Raw genomic sequence first — 17,500 nt, 5'->3', positions numbered from 1 at the left:
CTCAATTGAAATTATTTAATAAACTATTCTTTATTTATTCCTATATCGATTCTCTAATGTATTGTGTGAATTGCCACGGAAAGTGTAAACGTAACATGCACAGAGAAAAAAAACTTGTTTAGATCGTCGTCGAATTAATTTATACCGAATAAACGAGCCTGAATAAACACATGATAACGTAACCAAATGCTTATCAACATATGCAAGTTGTATAAACACGTGAATCAATTATTAAAATAGTTTAATTTATTGCTGCAAATTTTTAAAGAATTTTTATTGTTGTTTTCAACTGCACTGCATGTGTCCGCGCTAAGAGCCAAATAGTAAGATTTCGTTTTCCTTAACGGCTGGGCCGTTCAACGTAGGTTAGTGGCTAAGGCATTAGAGCTTGTTCTGGACACAACACGGTGACGATAACGGTGATGACTCACCACAAACTCATCGTTTTCTTGCTTCTATCGTATCGTTACGGTCGTTGTGAACACGATAAAACGCCCTGATATCGTTGTTCTTTCCCGGTAGCTCCCAGCTGCTAACAGAAGTGGCAAACTACCGTTGTGCCACAAGAAACTAGCACAAAAAACATTCCTCTATTTTTTAAAATAACTAAAAGAGCAGTTACTACAAAGAAAACGTTTCAAAAGAATTTTTTTCGAGCAACAGAAAGATCGGAAGTAGCGTGTGTACTCAAACTGCGACCCCATAAGCGGCTGTCACGTCCCTGCTCATCCACTCCAGTAATTTTATTTACAGCCAGACCGAACCGAGCCCGAGCCGACTTCGAGTCTATCGTTATCGTTGTTTTTAGCGAACAAGCAAACTCTCGTACGATGAAGATTACCGTCACGGTAACCGATCGCCATCGTCACCGTGGTGTGTCTAGAACAAGCTCTAATAGTTAGAGTGCAAATACGGTAGACACTAGGCAGTAGGTGCAGTGCTGTAGTAAGTAAAGTAGCGTAAAGTACTTCGTACTCGTACTCAGTAGAGCGCGCTGCAAAGCCTTCCGTACATAGGAGTTTATCAGTCGTACCAGTAGCGGGGGCCGCCAAGCCCGGCTGATATACTCGCATGTGCGGCACCGGCGAAGCCGGTTGCCGTACATGTGAGTTTATCAGTCGTACCAGTAGCGGGGGCCGCCAAGCCCGGCTGATATACTCGCATGTGCGGCACCGGCCAAGCCGGTTGCCGTACATGTGAGTTTATCAGTCGTACCAGTAGCGGGGGCCGCCAAGCCCGGCTGATATACTCGCATGTGCGGCACCGGCCAAGCCGGTTGCCGTACATGTGAGTTTATCAGTCGTACCAGTAGCGGGGGCCGCCAAGCCCGGCTGATATACTCGCATGTGCGGCACCGGCCAAGCCGGTTGCCGTACATGTGAGTTTATCAGTCGTACCAGTAGCGGGGGCCGCCAAGCCCGGCTGATATACTCGCATGTGCGGCACCGGCCAAGCCGGTTGCCGTACATGTGAGTTTATCAGTCGTACCAGTAGCGGGGCCGCCAAGCCCGGCTGATATACTCGCATGTGCGGCACCGGCCAAGCCGGTTGCCGTACATGTGAGTTTATCAGTCGTACCAGTAGCGGGGGCCGCCAAGCCCGGCTGATATACTCGCATGTGCGGCACCGGCCAAGCCGGTTGCCGTACATGTGAGTTTATCAGTCGTACCAGTAGCGGGGCCGCCAAGCCCGGCTGATATACTCGCATGTGCGGCACCGGCCAAGCCGGTTGCCGTACATGTGAGTTTATCAATCGTACCAGTAGCGGGGCCGCCAAGCCCGGCTGATATACTCGCATGTGCGGCACCGGCCAAGCCGGTTGCCGTACATGTGAGTTTATCAGTCGTACCAGTAGCGGGGGCCGCCAAGCCCGGCTGATATACTCGCATGTGCGGCACCGGCCAAGCCGGTTGCCGTACATGTGAGTTTATCAGTCGTACCAGTAGCGGGGCCGCCAAGCCCGGCTGATATACTCGCATGTGCGGCACCGGCCAAGCCGGTTGCCGTACATGTGAGTTTATCAATCGTACCAGTAGCGGGGCCGCCAAGCCCGGCTGATATACTCGCATGTGCGGCACCGGCCAAGCCGGTTGCCGTACATGTGAGTTTATCAGTCGTACCAATAGCAGGGGCCGCCAAGCCCGGCTGATATACTCGCATGTGCGGCACCGGCCAAGCCGGTTGCCGTACATGTGAGTTTATCAGTCGTACCAGTAGCGGGGGCCGCCAAGCCCGGCTGATATACTCGCATGTGCGGCACCGGCCAAGCCGGTTGCCGTACATGTGAGTTATCAATCGTACCAGTAGCAGGGGCCGCCAAGCCCGGCTGATATACTCGCATGTGCGGCACCGGCCAAGCCGGTTGCCGTACATGTGAGTTATCAATCGTACCAGTAGCGGGGCCGCCAAGCCCGGCTGATATACTCGCATGTGCGGCACCGGCCAAGCCGGTTGCCGTACATGTGGTTATCAATCGTACCAGTAGCGGGGGCCGCCAAGCCCGGCTGATATACTCGCATGTGCGGCACCGGCCAAGCCGGTTGCCGTACATGTGGTTATCAATCGTACCAGCAGGGGCCGCCAAGCCCGGCTGATATACTCGCATGTGCGGCACCGGCCAAGCCGGTTGCCGTACATGTGAGTTTATCAGTCGTACCAGTAGCGGGGGCCGCCAAGCCCGGCTGATATACTCGCATGTGCGGCACCGGCCAAGCCGGTTGCCGTACATGTGGTTATCAATCGTACCAATAGCAGGGGCCGCCAAGCCCGGCTGATATACTCGCATGTGCGGCACCGGCCAAGCCGGTTGCCGTACATGTGAGTTTATCAGTCGTACCAGTAGCGGGGGCCGCCAAGCCCGGCTGATATACTCGCATGTGCGGCACCGGCCAAGCCGGTTGCCGTACATGTGAGTTGCTGAACGTAAGGCAGCGGTACCCCTAGTTGAAGGCGGTTTTGTTTCGGCCACATTTACAGTACTCTGTACTGCTAGTTTTTTTACTTACTCTTGTAAAAAATTTTTCCCCTATTTCTTATTTTGTGCTGGAACTCAAACGGTTTTGAGGTTATAGTTTAAAATCTGAGACAGAGCAAGCGCGGAACTGACTCGCGTGATCTTCGGTATACCAGCGCTTGCTCGATGCGGCGCTGCTGATCGATACAAAGACAGCCGTAGAAGCAGGCGCGCTGAATGATCCTAAGAGCGTCTGGTAATTTTGCGACGATACAGCAATAAAATTGACTAGCTAGCTTGGCAGATTTTCTTTGTGGTCTTTTATCAGAGTCCTAATGAAAACATCTATCTCTTGTCCGAACGGTTACTCGCGTTCGGGCAAGAGATAGATGTAGAAATTCATCGGATAACTGCAATATATTGCGACTACTGTGATAATGGGAATCACATGGTAATATAGAGTGCGATCTCTCAAACAAAGTTCTTATTATGCTGTGCATTTATTTTTATTACATTCCAGTCAGATTCTGGAAAGTAATTTCTGGTTTGGATTTAAGCTTTTGTTCTTCTTTCAAACTTTTTTAATTAAAATTTGAAAAGTCAAGCCGCAGTTTTTGCTGTTGAAATTCCTCTTAACAACAGAAAATTTGAGAGGTTGATGATGGCGAGTATCTGATCAGGCAATGCACTGCGTGTTAAAATTTCTACCATTTAATACAATAAGGAGACTGCGAGCCCGTTTTTTTATAGTGTGAATGGAAATTTATGCTCGGTTTGGTCTTAAAAAGCAATGGCGTGGGGTTTTGAAGAATGTTATCACAAAACGAAAAACCTTATATTGCTTGTAACGTGTTAGTGATGTGGTTACTAGTCTGTGACCTTGGTCCTTGAAGTAAATCTGGTAGAGTGATGTGACACATCGTAAAAATTAAAAAGAAATTCGCGCTGTATGAAGTACGAAGGTGGTGTCACGTGGTGGTCATCAGCTGCAGACTTGCAGTTGCGGATAACGTTCGCCACGCACCTATTATCACTTAAAGATCGTGTACCTATGTATTAACAATACGTAATTTCGGCAATACGTCGAATTTCGACCATGTGGCAATATGAGCAGACAATCATTAAATAGAAATCTTGTATTAATACGAGCATATGTTAGGTATCGTATTATGTATATTAATTAAGTACTATTAATGTAACAGCAATAGTTTAATAACTCTAATCAGCATTAGCAAGGGATGTGAGTAACCGTGCTACCCGTATGGTCGTTTAAGTGAAACACTATGGTAAGTGAATGGGCGATGGTCATTTAAGTGAAACACCCGAAATAACAATTTTCACAAACCGATTTTCTTTCGAATTTTTTCCTGATCCGATTAAACAAGACGTACTCTTTACATGGTACTTGAAATTTTCAAAAAAGCTTGAACCGTTTTTTTTGCAAACGTAAAGAAATCAGTAAAGAAATCAGTGACGAAAGCGCTTTAGCCACGCCACGAGTGCCACTGCACTACGTTCAAATATTTGCAGTCACCGCCATACATGGGCTGCTGTTAATTCAGTTCAGGTAAATTTATGTTCAGTTGAATTTTTTTCTTCGTTTGTTTGAAGTTGGTGTCTTCAAACTGTACTCGGTTTGGCCTAAATAGACATCGTACACGGCAATGGTACAGCCGCCCATGTATGGCGGTGACTGCAAATATTTGAGCGTAGTGCACTGGCACTCGTGGCGTGGCTAAAACGCTTTCGTCACTGATTTCTTTACGAGGCATTTGCAAGAAAACGGTTCAAGCTTTTTTGAAAATTTCAAGTACACTGTAAAGGTTACATCCTGTCGAATCGGAAGAGGAAAAAATCCGAAAGAAAATCGGTCTGTGGAAAATGGTATTTTAGGTGTTTCACTTAAACGACCATCGCCCATTCACTTTCCATAGTGTTTCACTTAAGCGACCATACGGCATACGGGTAGTCTACGAAGGCAAAATCAGAAAAGTGGTACAAAACTTTTGTGTTCGCATCAGCATTGTCCGAGTGTATAACAATAGTGTTATATTTATATCCCACAAAAAGAGTTGAAAGATTGTTTTGTAGTTTCCAGTATAGCCTTTTTTTGTAGTGGCCAGTGCCCTCTAAAACAGCGTTTTGAAGCGCAATGAAGTGGCATCAGCGTTCGTCATAAAATTATTCAGCTAGCTTGGCAGATCTCCCTAATGGTCTTTTACGATGATCCTCTACTCCTACAGACTATTGCTGGATATGGGCGTAACGCTAGTCTTTGGGGACGGCATTTCATTCATCTCCCGGTCTCCACCTCGTCGTGTATTGTCTCCGTTAGCGAACGTTATAGGGAACCATGTTCGGCAGACTCGACACACTGGATCAGCGACTAGCTCCATAAAGCGGCGTCGATACTGGCGTTCGGTCAGCAGATACAGAGGGTGTTCACGCCAAGTGCGGCCACTAACTAAAATAATTCCTATTAAATTTCCATAACAGAGTTATTTGTCGCAAGCTATTGTTATATTTAACTTGAAGCCTGCCTTACCATTTGACGTTTGTTAGAATGTTTGAAAAAGAAAAACAGAAGTTTAAATGAGGCACCGTGATTTATCGTTTGTAACATTTTTTTTACTTACTTTTCGATTTGCCAGATTTCGAAGCATTCGAAATGTATAGGTTGTTACTTTATTCGATAAGCCATGAGAACATCTAAACAAGAAATTTGAATGAAAGAAGATAAAACATCAGCAAGAGAAAAAACTCGAAAACGAAAAAATGAAAAAAACCTAAAAAAAACTTGGAGCGAGAGACGTTTGGGTTCGAAATTCAATGCCGCTGTATCAACCCAGCCCTTTTCTTTTCTCTTACTACTAATACCACTGCAAGGTCTGTTACATAAGATATGCTCAAGTCATTTTTGCGGAAAGACCTCCTAGACCTGTATTCAGGGAAGAAAGGAAGGGAAACTCTCCTTCAGGACACCCCTAGGGCTTATACAGTCAAAGAACCACCCCAGTAGCTTAAATCTCAACGAATCGGATATAAACTAAAGAACAAGACTCTTGACTATTCTTTAAAAATTACTTTACACCATACCGTAGATTAGAGAATTTTAGAGTGAATTTTATGACGAAATGGTATGCCGTCGTTTTCCGATTTGTTCCGTGATTCCCGCAGACCCTGTTTTACTTTTGAAATTCCAGTGATTTTCAAAACAGTTTGCAGTTGACGAAAACTGGATGGATTGATAGCTGATAAAAAGTGCTTTCAGATAATTAAGTTGTTAAATTAAAAACTCTGCGGACGAGCGTGAAATAAATTTATGAAAAAGTGGCCGCACTTGGCGTGAACACCCTCTGTAGACGCAGAAATTCAACGAATAACCGCAATATGTTGCCACTGTGATTACTGGTGTTACAAGGCGATATGTGCTGAAATCTGACAAATAAATTAACCGTGGTATGTTATCGTCAACCGGTGCCGCCCATGCGCACAAGTCAAAAAACTTTGGGGTGCACGTGATGAGGTACAACAGCGCACTGCTCAGCAGGATGATGTTGACTCCGTGCTGGGATAGTGTTATACTTTGTATTAGCCGAAATGGACGAGGACGCTTCGCTATTACTATTGGCTTGCTGCACCCGGCGCATCTTACGTGCAAGGAAGACAATCACGATTAGGCTAGGAATCAGGATCAGCAAAAATGATAAAATTTTCATCGAAACCTGCAAATAATAGCTGTGTTTCGGTAATTAATTTGCAAGGGAATCAAATTTGCTTAAATAGCGTATTTAGTTACCGCTTATAACTCATGCCCTTCTGCGTTTCGACATTATGGAACTGCTGCTTCTTAACGTACATAGTCTTTCTGCGTTAACCATAAAAGCTTTAAGCGTACATACCGCCGCCTTTAGTTCTATGTCGGACTAAACAGTATACCATTCAGGGGGAGGTTGGTCAACTCCCGGACGGAAGTGATACCAAGCACTGTAACCCCCGACAAGAGAAGAAGTACCACAAGCGAGCGACCAAATGACGAGAATGATAATAATCAGGCGCGATGTTGTTACTCGTTGCAGAAATCCAAATCGGAAAGGAGACACAATCACTGCAAGTAGTCGTTCCCAGGAAAACACGACCAAGATCCTGTTAATGTGATGATCAATACGCCAGTAGAAGCTTGCTTGCCAGTAGAAGGTCTAGAGGCAGTTTCGATATCGATCGCTCTCTGCTCGGTTATACAGATACTATTGCGGACAGTGGTCGGTGTCTAGGTAGTAGCAACCTTGAACTCTCAACCGGCCCAGGGATGCACCGGTATGTCAGCCCCTTTCGAGCACCCCTTTTGTTATGATCAAGATCCGTATTTTGCTTTAGCTACTATCGAATCTTTCGACATCGTTCACGAACGCTATTATTCTTTGTCACATGTTTTGGAAAGTCACCCTTTGCGAACTATTTTATTCGGTCTATTTTACTTTTTAAAATGTAAAGCAGTTGCATGTAAAGCATGTAAAACTTTTGCGTTTATGATCCAATTGATAGTTTCCAGGTGAAAATACCAGATTCGGTCGCTTCACCGCACCGCTACCACACGACGACACGCAGGTACTTAATTCTGTTTCTGTCTTTCTGGGTATGATATTATTTGTATGGCCTTACCAATCGGATAGATTTTTTGCAGCATCACAAAACACCATAAAAAGCTTGACATACGAAAGAGTTTGAGACTTAGTTCCTCCACAGATAAAAAGTCGATTAGACCGCACCATCCACGATCATAAAAATTTTATGGTTGTGCAAAAGTAACGAGCTCGTGGTATGCACGGAAAGGAAGTTATATCAAAATTAATGTCATGGCCTAGGCATAAATACTTACAGCGCTAACAAATCAACAACGGCCGTGCCGATCATGTACTGCATGTGGAAACACTACGCAAAAGTACCACCAGATTCAGCACGTTGCCCACGGTGCACACGATAGACCTCATGATTTGATCGTCACTATACAGGTTATCACTTGTGGCATTGTCACTTGAGTTATCCTTGCGTGATTCTTTCGCGGAAATGGAGAGCGGGAAGCCACAGTACTCGTCGGGCAACATTTTTCTGAGCTTGATCAAGCCACACAGTGATTTGTCTGCCATGTCTCACGCAGACCTGAAGAGTTTATTCAAGCCCAGACTACGGACTCTGCCGCTTTCCACGTCAAAGCTGCTGAGTGGAATATCGTCTAGCAAGTCTACCACTTGGTATCGCGGATGAAAAGGTCGCTGGTTAATATGATGGTGTTTGTTACGTTTCACTAATGCGGTTTGGTTTCTCAAAAACTTAAGACTTACTTAACAGATCAAAGGACCGTACATGCAACAATGTCAGCATTTTGCAAGCATGTCGAACTTCATCTGTAGCCTGTAGATAATTCAAGTTACCGTTTAACCAGTTGTTGCAGCCGTTAAAGCGGTGTTCAAACATCAGTGTGATCGAATTTGTTGGCCATCGGGACAGCTTACAGTGGAATACGGGATCCGTTCTGCGCTTAGACGGATCTCTGAAAACGAATGTGATCGGAAGCTTAGCATGTTTTTTGCATGACAGTGGGGTTTCCTACACAAGAATGGTATCACTATATATATATATACTGTAATATTCTTCTATTCTTGGACAAAATGAATACTTCTATTTTAAATGTTGTGCACAACCCCCAAATTTCCAATACCGTAGTTGCGTTTTTGTTAAAGAAAGAAACTCCTTGAATGTAACACAAAAGGAACGACGGCGAACCGCACAGTAAAAAGGGCAGAACCGCCTCATGGTTCGCGTTACCAACCTGTTAATCTATTGTAATATCATAGTATACTGAGTGATCCAATAGCTGTACCGTATTGTAGCAGTGATCGAGATCATTCGAATGACGGATCTCATCGAATTAGCGATACTTCTATGGCAGCACACTTTCGTTAGATACGCACAACAGTTATTTCGATTTTTAAATTCCTTTATATCACGCAATGCGTTGAATATACAATGGCTGCAATCATATAGTATGTATTATCATATTGATAAAAAAATCGGGCTGACTATTGTGCTTGTGACTATTGTGATTACCGACTACAGATATATGCCGATTATTATGGCCTGTGCCGAATAACACACAGATAGGTTTGCATAGCTAATAAAGAGAAATATAAATGTTTTACATGAGACATAAGGGCCTTTTAAAGACTGAGGCAAGCGCTCCCTGCAAGCGCTGCTGTCACCCGACTGGAGTTTTACGTTGTGGCTAAACATAATGCCAATGTATCGCGCCAGATTCAACTCTTGATTTCATTGTCGAAGGTACTGTAGAAAACGGTGCCTTGGTTTCTCCCAGTGCGGCTTTGTAAACGAATAATTTCAGGAATCGTCGTGGCTGATGACGTTCCGTTATTTAGTAGATGTAGAATTTCGAAGATTTCCTTTGTAAACTCCTATGTACAAGTATTAGTCTTTTTCGTTTTCTCCATTGCTTGCATGATCTGATCGTTCCTGACTACAGAGGGAGTGCGCTGTGCTTCCACGGACGTGATGCGGTAACAATATTAATATTTTATTAATTTACAAACCAAGATACTGACGTCAAAGTGTTTAAAACGCTTGCGGGGAAAACTATGCGACAAACTGCATTTCGACACAATAACTTCATTAATTTTTATCTAAGTGATGCCTCTGCTGGGCTCGATTATTTACGCATTGACAGTTGTGCAGATGGATGAACGGCAGACCTTTCAGATCTGGTAAGAAAAGACTTTGTGCGTTTTTACGTGATAATAAATCGCTTTAAAACCCAATTGGGGTATGCAGTCTTCCTGGGTCTATCTGTACATCGAATTTGGCACAGTCGTGCTTTTTCTATCTGTGCTTAGGTCTCCACTATATGTACCATGGCTGTCTTATAACTTTGCCGTAAATTGTAAATCAAATATCGACATCCAGCCATAGTCGGATGCTCCTGCGCCGGAATGCCAGAAGTCGACAACAGGGGGTGCCAACATTAAACCGACGTCGAAGAGTTGACCGCGTTGCTTTCCTCCACTTGACAGGTTTCCTTGTCGGGTAACGGCAGTGTTGTCGTGCAACAGGATAACAGCGGCCGGACGACGACGTCTGTAAATCGCTTGCGATAATGTCGCTCGGTCATCAAGTAGACATAGAAATTAAACGTGTAACCAGCCAGACTGCCCAGGTTAATGAAATCATCCGTTATCACCGTAACCGAATTATCGGCATTATACAAAGAAACTGTCCTGTTTCCGGCCAACACGCATATCTGGAACGTCTGCGGTGCGCGCATCAGGAGAAACAGCGCTGCACTACTCAGCAATATGACGTTAATGCTGTTATGGGCGCTTCTCGTCGTCGACGCACAGGACTCTTTACGGGCGTTTGGAATAACGCGCATTTTGCTAATTTCGGATTGACGATAGTATGCGAGGAAACCGATCAGGCCGAAGGTTGGAATGAGGACCAGAAGAAAGGTTAACAGGCGCATAGCGACCTGCAAAACGAAATACTGCCACAAAATGGTCGGTTTTGATTTTGTCTTCGGAAGCGGCGCTCTTACAAATCATAATCGACTGCCAAAATTCGGCAGATAACGTACTTTGGCTGTTGCATGGACTGAAAGCCATTGATGAATCCAGCCCACAGATTTGTCGGCATCGATGCCGTAACGTGCACCGTACGACTGGATATGCGGGTCCGCGTAGTTCACCACAAAATCAATCATGTTGAAGAGGAGCGATAAAATCAGCAGGACGAGGATGGCAATATGCGCTACCGACACACGTTGCAGCCACCGGAAACGAAGCGGGCTGAGGATCACCAAAAGGCGCTCCCAAGAAAACACAACCAGAATCCTGCAATACAAAAGCGTATGTCCTGTTCACGGATAATAAGGAGACAAACCCAGTCTCAATGAGCCAGTCAGTCTGTTGACAGTTGGCAGTCCGCCTCACTGCTTTGCATCAACAGCTTTTTCTACTCAACAACCAGACAGCCGTTTAAGTATCAACGGGAATCGGAAAGTGATTGCAAAACTCATAACATCGATCACTTTGATAACAGTTCACACTATTTGTCCACTAACCAATCAGATAACCACATGGATGTTTCAACAAGCCACGGGACGATACCAAAAGCAATCGATGGTGTATGAGTAATCCGTCCTCGAGTTATCAGCTGGAGGAGATACGGAAGCGTCAACCACCTGCAACATCCAGTCGCGCTTTTACTAACATTTTGTATACGCATTATGCTGCAATTGCAAAACTACTTGAAATGATTTAAAAGCATTTAAATTGATTTGATTTGCATGCAAGATGCCGGGCAACAAATTTTTCAAGTGCCAGTTTTCACGCTAAGTCCGAGAATGTTTTTCCTGCCAAAATGTACTACTAGTACTTTAAAAATAGTACGTAGAAATAATTCGAAATTTTTTAAGCGTAGGGTAAAGAGTATAAAGGCCCTATCGCTTATAAAGATTTAGCGGAAAGGGATTTTCGCGCGAACCCGACGCATATTTTTACTGCGGAAACTGCCAGAAATTCTAAACACATAGTAAATTTTTACGAAATTCTGTTACGAAGCATGATTTATTAACAAAATGTGTAAATGTGCCGAAAAACAAATGCGAGTGTTGTGGAATGCTGCACAGCTAGCCAGTGAGAGATTTTGCTGCAAAACTTGTTTATAAATCCACAAAAAAGAGTACAGCAGAAATATAACAAGTCATTCCAAATTTCTTACAGATAAAGCAAAGGGAAGAAATATTAAAGGTTGCACGTGTGTAACTGGCAAAACCGTCCGGATGGATGAACCTTCGACCGGACGCTTTTGCCTGTAAGACGGCAAAACCGTCGTGCGATCCGAAAAAACCTCTGCCGTATTTTCGCCCATCCCGTTTTTTTATGCTCCATTCGATATGGGGTATGATATGGACCATATAATTATTCGGGGCGGATGGCTTTGCCAGACCTAATATTCCGAAAAAACCGTCCGCCACTGAATACGGCTTTGCGGATGGCTTTGCCAGACCTAATATTCCGAAAAAACCGTCCGCCAGTAAATTTTACCCAAACTGGGTGGGTAAAATTTACTGGATGTTTTTTTGGACCGCCGGAGGGTTTTGCCGGCTTACAGGCAGAAGTGTCCGGCGGACGGTTCATCCGTCTGGACAGTGGGCCGGTTACACATGTGCTCCCCTCCTTTAAATTCGCCATTGCTTACAGGGATGCCAGATCAGAAACGGCGGTAGCGATCATATAATGACAAGCGGACATTTTCCACGATTTTAAGCTGCGCAGCAGTACGGTCAAATTGAGTGCATTGCCGAAGGTGCAGAGGATCAGCATGCACACCCAAAGGCAGGCAAAGATATAGTTCGCCTCATCAATCTGCTCATCATTGTACAGATCGTGTTGAGAATGGTTAGGGTACTGGTGTTGACGAAAGTCGAGAACTGCGCTATCATCAGTATAAGTTATCCAAATCGTTCCATTTGGATGGTTGGACGGATGATGAGGATACAGCTTATTCAGCCTGTCGTGTGCAGCCATAATGATGATTACAGGGAAATTCTATATATTAGACGAGATAGTGTTGTCATGCGTGGGGTAATCCGTTGAATCGTAGTTGTGCTTCTTAATTTCTTAATAACGTTGCTGCAGTAATCTTTTAACCGGCATACTATTTTCAGCGGCATGCCTGCCCTTTGGCTAAATGTCCGACTTTAAGCGGAACTGAAATATTAGTAACATTCCCCATGGAGTTTGACGATCCGTCGAATAACAAACAACATAAATCACACTATATCCGTTGTTGAAGTAAACAAGAAAGAGAGAAATGTCGGCGCTTTGTGAGATACCGTATTACGACCGAGGCCATACACGAACAATCAAACGCACACAAACAGCAGTAAAAAGAAAATGCACAATCATAACCGGATGAGTAATATCACGCCATTCTGTCTTCGCTCGTCAATTAGGCACGAGACTTGTCTCGGTAACAACCGATCATTAACACTTTATATAAACAAACAAGTGCAATATGTTTTGTTAAGCCCGCTGTTATATTTGGGATGGCGGTCAGCCTTCGCCAAGGATAAACGTGTATTAGAGTTCTCCATAATTTTAGGCACCGCATTCTTGGTGTGACCGGAAACGATGATGTGGAGCATGGTGTGAACAATCGCTTCGGCTTCTCCGTATATGTTGTCTCTGGTTGGCACCGAGTTTTTTAACGTCGTAAGCCATAAGGGAATTATGCTTGTGACGCCTGTTACACCAACAAAGTTGAGGATTTGTTTCAGCTTTGTGCAGGGGCTCACGGGGCGTGGCTAAGCTGCGTTAGCCAATGCCAACTTCTGCAGTGGCAAAAATTATGCAAGTTTATCAGTTGCACTCGATTCAACTGCTTTTCGAATTTTTCGATTGGACGACGTTACATCTGTACATACAGATGCTACGCCGAACAATTAGATATTAAATTGGAAAAGCAGTTGACTCGAGTACATATGATAAACGTGCATTCGCCAACGAGGGAGGTTGTTCATACTGCATTTTCAACTAGCCGGCTGCCGAAATTTAGTACAGAAGGTTAAGGTTGCCGGAAAATGAAGTTTATCGAAGTATGGCACTAACAAGCTAAATACTTCCTTTGGCAAATTCGTGTAAATATAGATACTAACTAGGAAGGTGCACGCCCTTTTGGCGGGCACTGCAAGACGGAAGTGTAGAAGGTATACATGGTAAACATGGGAGGTGGTTTATCCCCAGAACCAGTTTGTCTGCTGGAGACTGCAGAGCAGCAGATAATGTGTAAAATGAATATTATGAACTACAGAAAAGACCCGTAACCGGAAAAAAACCACTTTCCGGCAATATTTTGCTTGAACATTTTTAAGGGGGAATAGAAATAACTATCAGTTCTAATTATTTTTTGAACTTATTCAGCTGTGGTTACGCACTGGCCAGGCTGATGGCAGTCCCGCTCTAAAGGTCACGGACTAATACGTAAAATGGCTCAACGTTTTACCGTGGATCGTAACTGGACGGCTTTTGGAATATATAAGTGTGACGGCAAATCTAAACCCCCTTTACTTTCATAAGATCCTTTGGCAAATTCACCAAACCCTCCGGATGAAAGTCCAGTTGGCAGTCTTGCAGAGTGAACAAACCGGAGGTCAACATTCTGTGGCCAGATTACGGCGGCCTTTGCTGTTTGCCGACAAGTAGTTTTGGTACAAAATATGGAACTCTTGCCACTTCGGGGAATGATTCCGTATATCAGACTCGCTGATACAATTCGATAGGACAGTAATGATACGGTTTTACTATTCTAGTGTTTTTAGCAACGCGACTGCGTGATGAGATTATTTAAGAAATATAGCAGACTGGCTCAAGCGAGGGATCTAAAATAGGTGCCACTTCATCTAGCGGATACAGTAATTCTTGGTGTCCGTTCGTCCGTCTAGCCGCTGTAGTACATGTTGTACGAGTACAATGTCATGACGTGAATTAGTACGATTTGTATGAATCCCTGCAGGTTATTAATATTATGATCATGAATTTTGTTGTATAAAGTCGTCTCAATTTGGATAAATTGAAAGTCTGCAACAATAGTTGCTTTGGAGACCTGGAAACTATTTGAATATCGCTTAACGGAGTGTTGAAACACTTTGGAGTTATGGTATTTATCCGGCAGGAAAATGCATAGAAACGATATTTTAATTCGTTAATATTCACCTCGGTGACTTTCCGCACCCTGGTTCTGTAGTGAGAAGTCCGGTTTACCGTTGTCAGGGGCGGTCCGACTCTGTTTACCGTCCGGTCATTTGTGTGAATTTGGCGGTTAGAAACGGTTTTCATGCTTTCCTCAGCCATCGTGGGTAGTGCAAGGCTTCTATCCGCTTACCATGCACATTTCACGTCGGATGGTAGCCAGGAGTTCGGGTATCGGCGGGGTATGTCGTGACTCCAGTCATCCATATGGATTGCTACGTTATGACTGAACAGGGGTTTTCTAGGGGCTGCATTTATACCTGCACATTGATGCAGGTGTACAAGTACGAGTACTTGAACCGTGTCAAACGGTAGTGGTAAACTGGTCATCGGCAAAGTGCTGCAGTCACTGCAGTGACAACAGCATTTGCATTTTGTTGTGAGTCACGCAGGCAAAATTCTTGGAGTGTGTACAAATTGGTACAAACGGCAAATGACTCCCGTAATGACTCCCGTAAATGACTCCCGTAACTTAAAATGACTCCCGTAATTTATTTTTCATTTTGCAACCAAAGTTGCGCAGAAAAAAACCACTTTTTCACCAGAAAATCGAAAATCAAAAAAATGGAAGATTTTGAAAAGACGAAACTATCAAAATATGATCCAAATCACGGTGCCGCACCGGGCGGTACCACCTGCTTCATGCGCCGGTAGTCCCGAAATTCGTTTTTTTCTAACGTTTAACTTTGGGGTCTTCGTGAAATGTTAATGTAACCAAACAGGAAAGATATTTTTCCAGGAATAAAGGGCAGCTTGAAGGTACTTACTCATTTTCGGCATACGCTTGCTACAGCGACTCTATGCGCCTCTCAGGCAGTGAAAATTGTGCCAACTAATGTTAACAGTTGTTAGAAACTTCGTATAATTTGGATTTTTCACTGATACCTCATCTGAAAAGTTTCGTTCGCTTTTATTATGTGGATGGATATCCAGTCTGCAGTATAAAATTATATAAAGTTAATAAAATTTGAGCGGTATATTACTGTGTGTACCCGCATCAATGTGTAGCTATAAATGTGGCGCTCTTAAAAACCACAGCTGAGCCATGGCGTGGAAATCCTTACCGCTGGATCCGGGCCTGACCGCTGGATTCTTACTGTCGGTACCTAGCAACATACTGTACCCGTATACCGTATGCTTTTTTCCCTACGCCAGACTCCGTGGTGGTACTTTTTTCAGCTTATACAGTTTTTTTGTTGTGCCCCCACTGTCACAATTGCGAATTTAGAAAGGGTGGCACGGAGGCACGCGCCACTTTTTTGAAGAAGTAATTTTTTGAAGAAGGAATTTTTGAAGAAGTGCGTTCTTTAAAAAAAATAAGCAAGTGGAGTACTGCTATTCTGATAATGCGGTAGCCGGTTTTGAAAAAGACTGAAAGAAAAAACCCATTTTTATTGGATTCTTATTGTAGCGAGTTTTGCAATAAAACCGTTTGTTGGCTTCCCGCTCCGCGCGAATGAAGCTCTGGAGATCTTTACTATACTTTATTTACTCAGTCTAAAATCTTCGTTCGAAATATAGGAGTAAGTTGACCGTATTTCTCATAGTACGCGCAAATGCTGCAGAAAGCAGAGTGCATACATGTACTTACTCATTTAAATAATCATAAAAAGTGTGCTCAAAAAAATGATGTACCCGAAAGCGAAAGGTATACTCTAAATTAGCATTTTATATAGAATTTTTAGCAATTTGAGTATTAAAAAAAGAAAAAAAGGCAGCGGCTTCGCGCGAAACTTGCAATTGTTCTTTGGACTCTGTACGTGATACATCATTCTTGACCTTTAACTTTCACTTCAAGAAATTTGAAACCATTTTTGCTATTTTTCAAAGAATTTTTGTAAAATTTTTGCTGGAAAAATGTTCGCTGGCTTCGCGTGAAAATTAACAATATTTTGATGTAATTGCGATAAATTCTACTCTAATGTTTCTGCAGCAATATACATACTTCACCATCCTTTAGGTTTTTCGGTTAAAATTGCCTCGCCCAGACGATTCAAATTCGCCTACTACATTGCCCCACCGCGCCGCATTGAAGGTGCGGTGGTGAATGATTTTTTTCGTATTTTATTTAAGCCTTTTAATGGAATTTCAAATATGGATGCTTATCAGAGCATTTACAAAGGCAGTTTCGGTGTGGGGAATTTCAATTACAGTGCTCTGTACTTGCCAAAAGAAACTGGTGTAAGTAATGTCATAACGTTTGCTAAGCGCTGATTCAATGCTTAAGTCTAGGAGAACATCCAGTATCTATGTGCACCTTTTTTACTCGCCATAGAAAGCTGTTTTCTGCTTCTCCGAAACATTAGTTGCACCACACTACGGTATTTATACCGTGTAAAAAAGCAGGAAGCTTTGAAGTATTTTAGGTCGATGCTGCGTGCATGGGAAAACACGGGTGTTGGCTGCGTGCACGGCTTTTTAAATTTGAATTTTTTTACGTTTTCGTGTTGGCTGGCTGATTTGATATTCAAAGTTTTCTGACTATGGCTTCCATGTAATGCACAGTGCTGCAATAATAAGTAATAAGCATTAGCTGCAAACAGACCGCGTGCTGCATATCCATGCATTTTAGAGCTGGATTCGTGGCGAGATTCTTTAAAAATGTCAGGTTTTCTAAACAGTGAATTAGGAAGCAAAATCAAATCAAGAAGTAAAACTACAGTAGTAATGGTCTAATGGATAACACAGAATTCGCAAAATAAAGTTGTCAGTGTAACCTCTAACACCA

The 17,500-nt window shown here is 43.6% G+C and overlaps 1 protein-coding gene across 1 annotated transcript; it reads right to left on the bottom strand.

Moving 5' to 3' along the window:
* Positions 1–9,596: 9,596 nt before the first annotated feature.
* LOC129592787 (uncharacterized) lies at positions 9,597–12,627 on the bottom strand. Its single transcript, XM_055488907.1, has 4 exons — positions 12,221–12,627; positions 11,082–11,201; positions 10,596–10,851; positions 9,597–10,490 (listed from the first exon to the last, which is right to left on the bottom strand). The coding sequence occupies exons 1-4, from the start codon at positions 12,547–12,549 to the stop codon at positions 9,987–9,989; spliced, it is 1,209 nt and encodes a 402-aa protein (XP_055344882.1). The 5' UTR covers positions 12,550–12,627; the 3' UTR covers positions 9,597–9,986.
* Positions 12,628–17,500: the final 4,873 nt, after the last annotated feature.

This window comes from Paramacrobiotus metropolitanus, unplaced genomic scaffold (assembly GCF_019649055.1).
Source record: "Paramacrobiotus metropolitanus isolate TYO unplaced genomic scaffold, Prichtersi_v1.0 Parri_scaffold0000056, whole genome shotgun sequence".
In the NCBI taxonomy this organism is placed as follows: Eukaryota; Metazoa; Tardigrada; class Eutardigrada; order Parachela; family Macrobiotidae; genus Paramacrobiotus; species Paramacrobiotus metropolitanus.
Note: the sequence above shows the minus strand (reverse complement) of the source record. Positions and strands in the feature narration are given on the sequence as shown.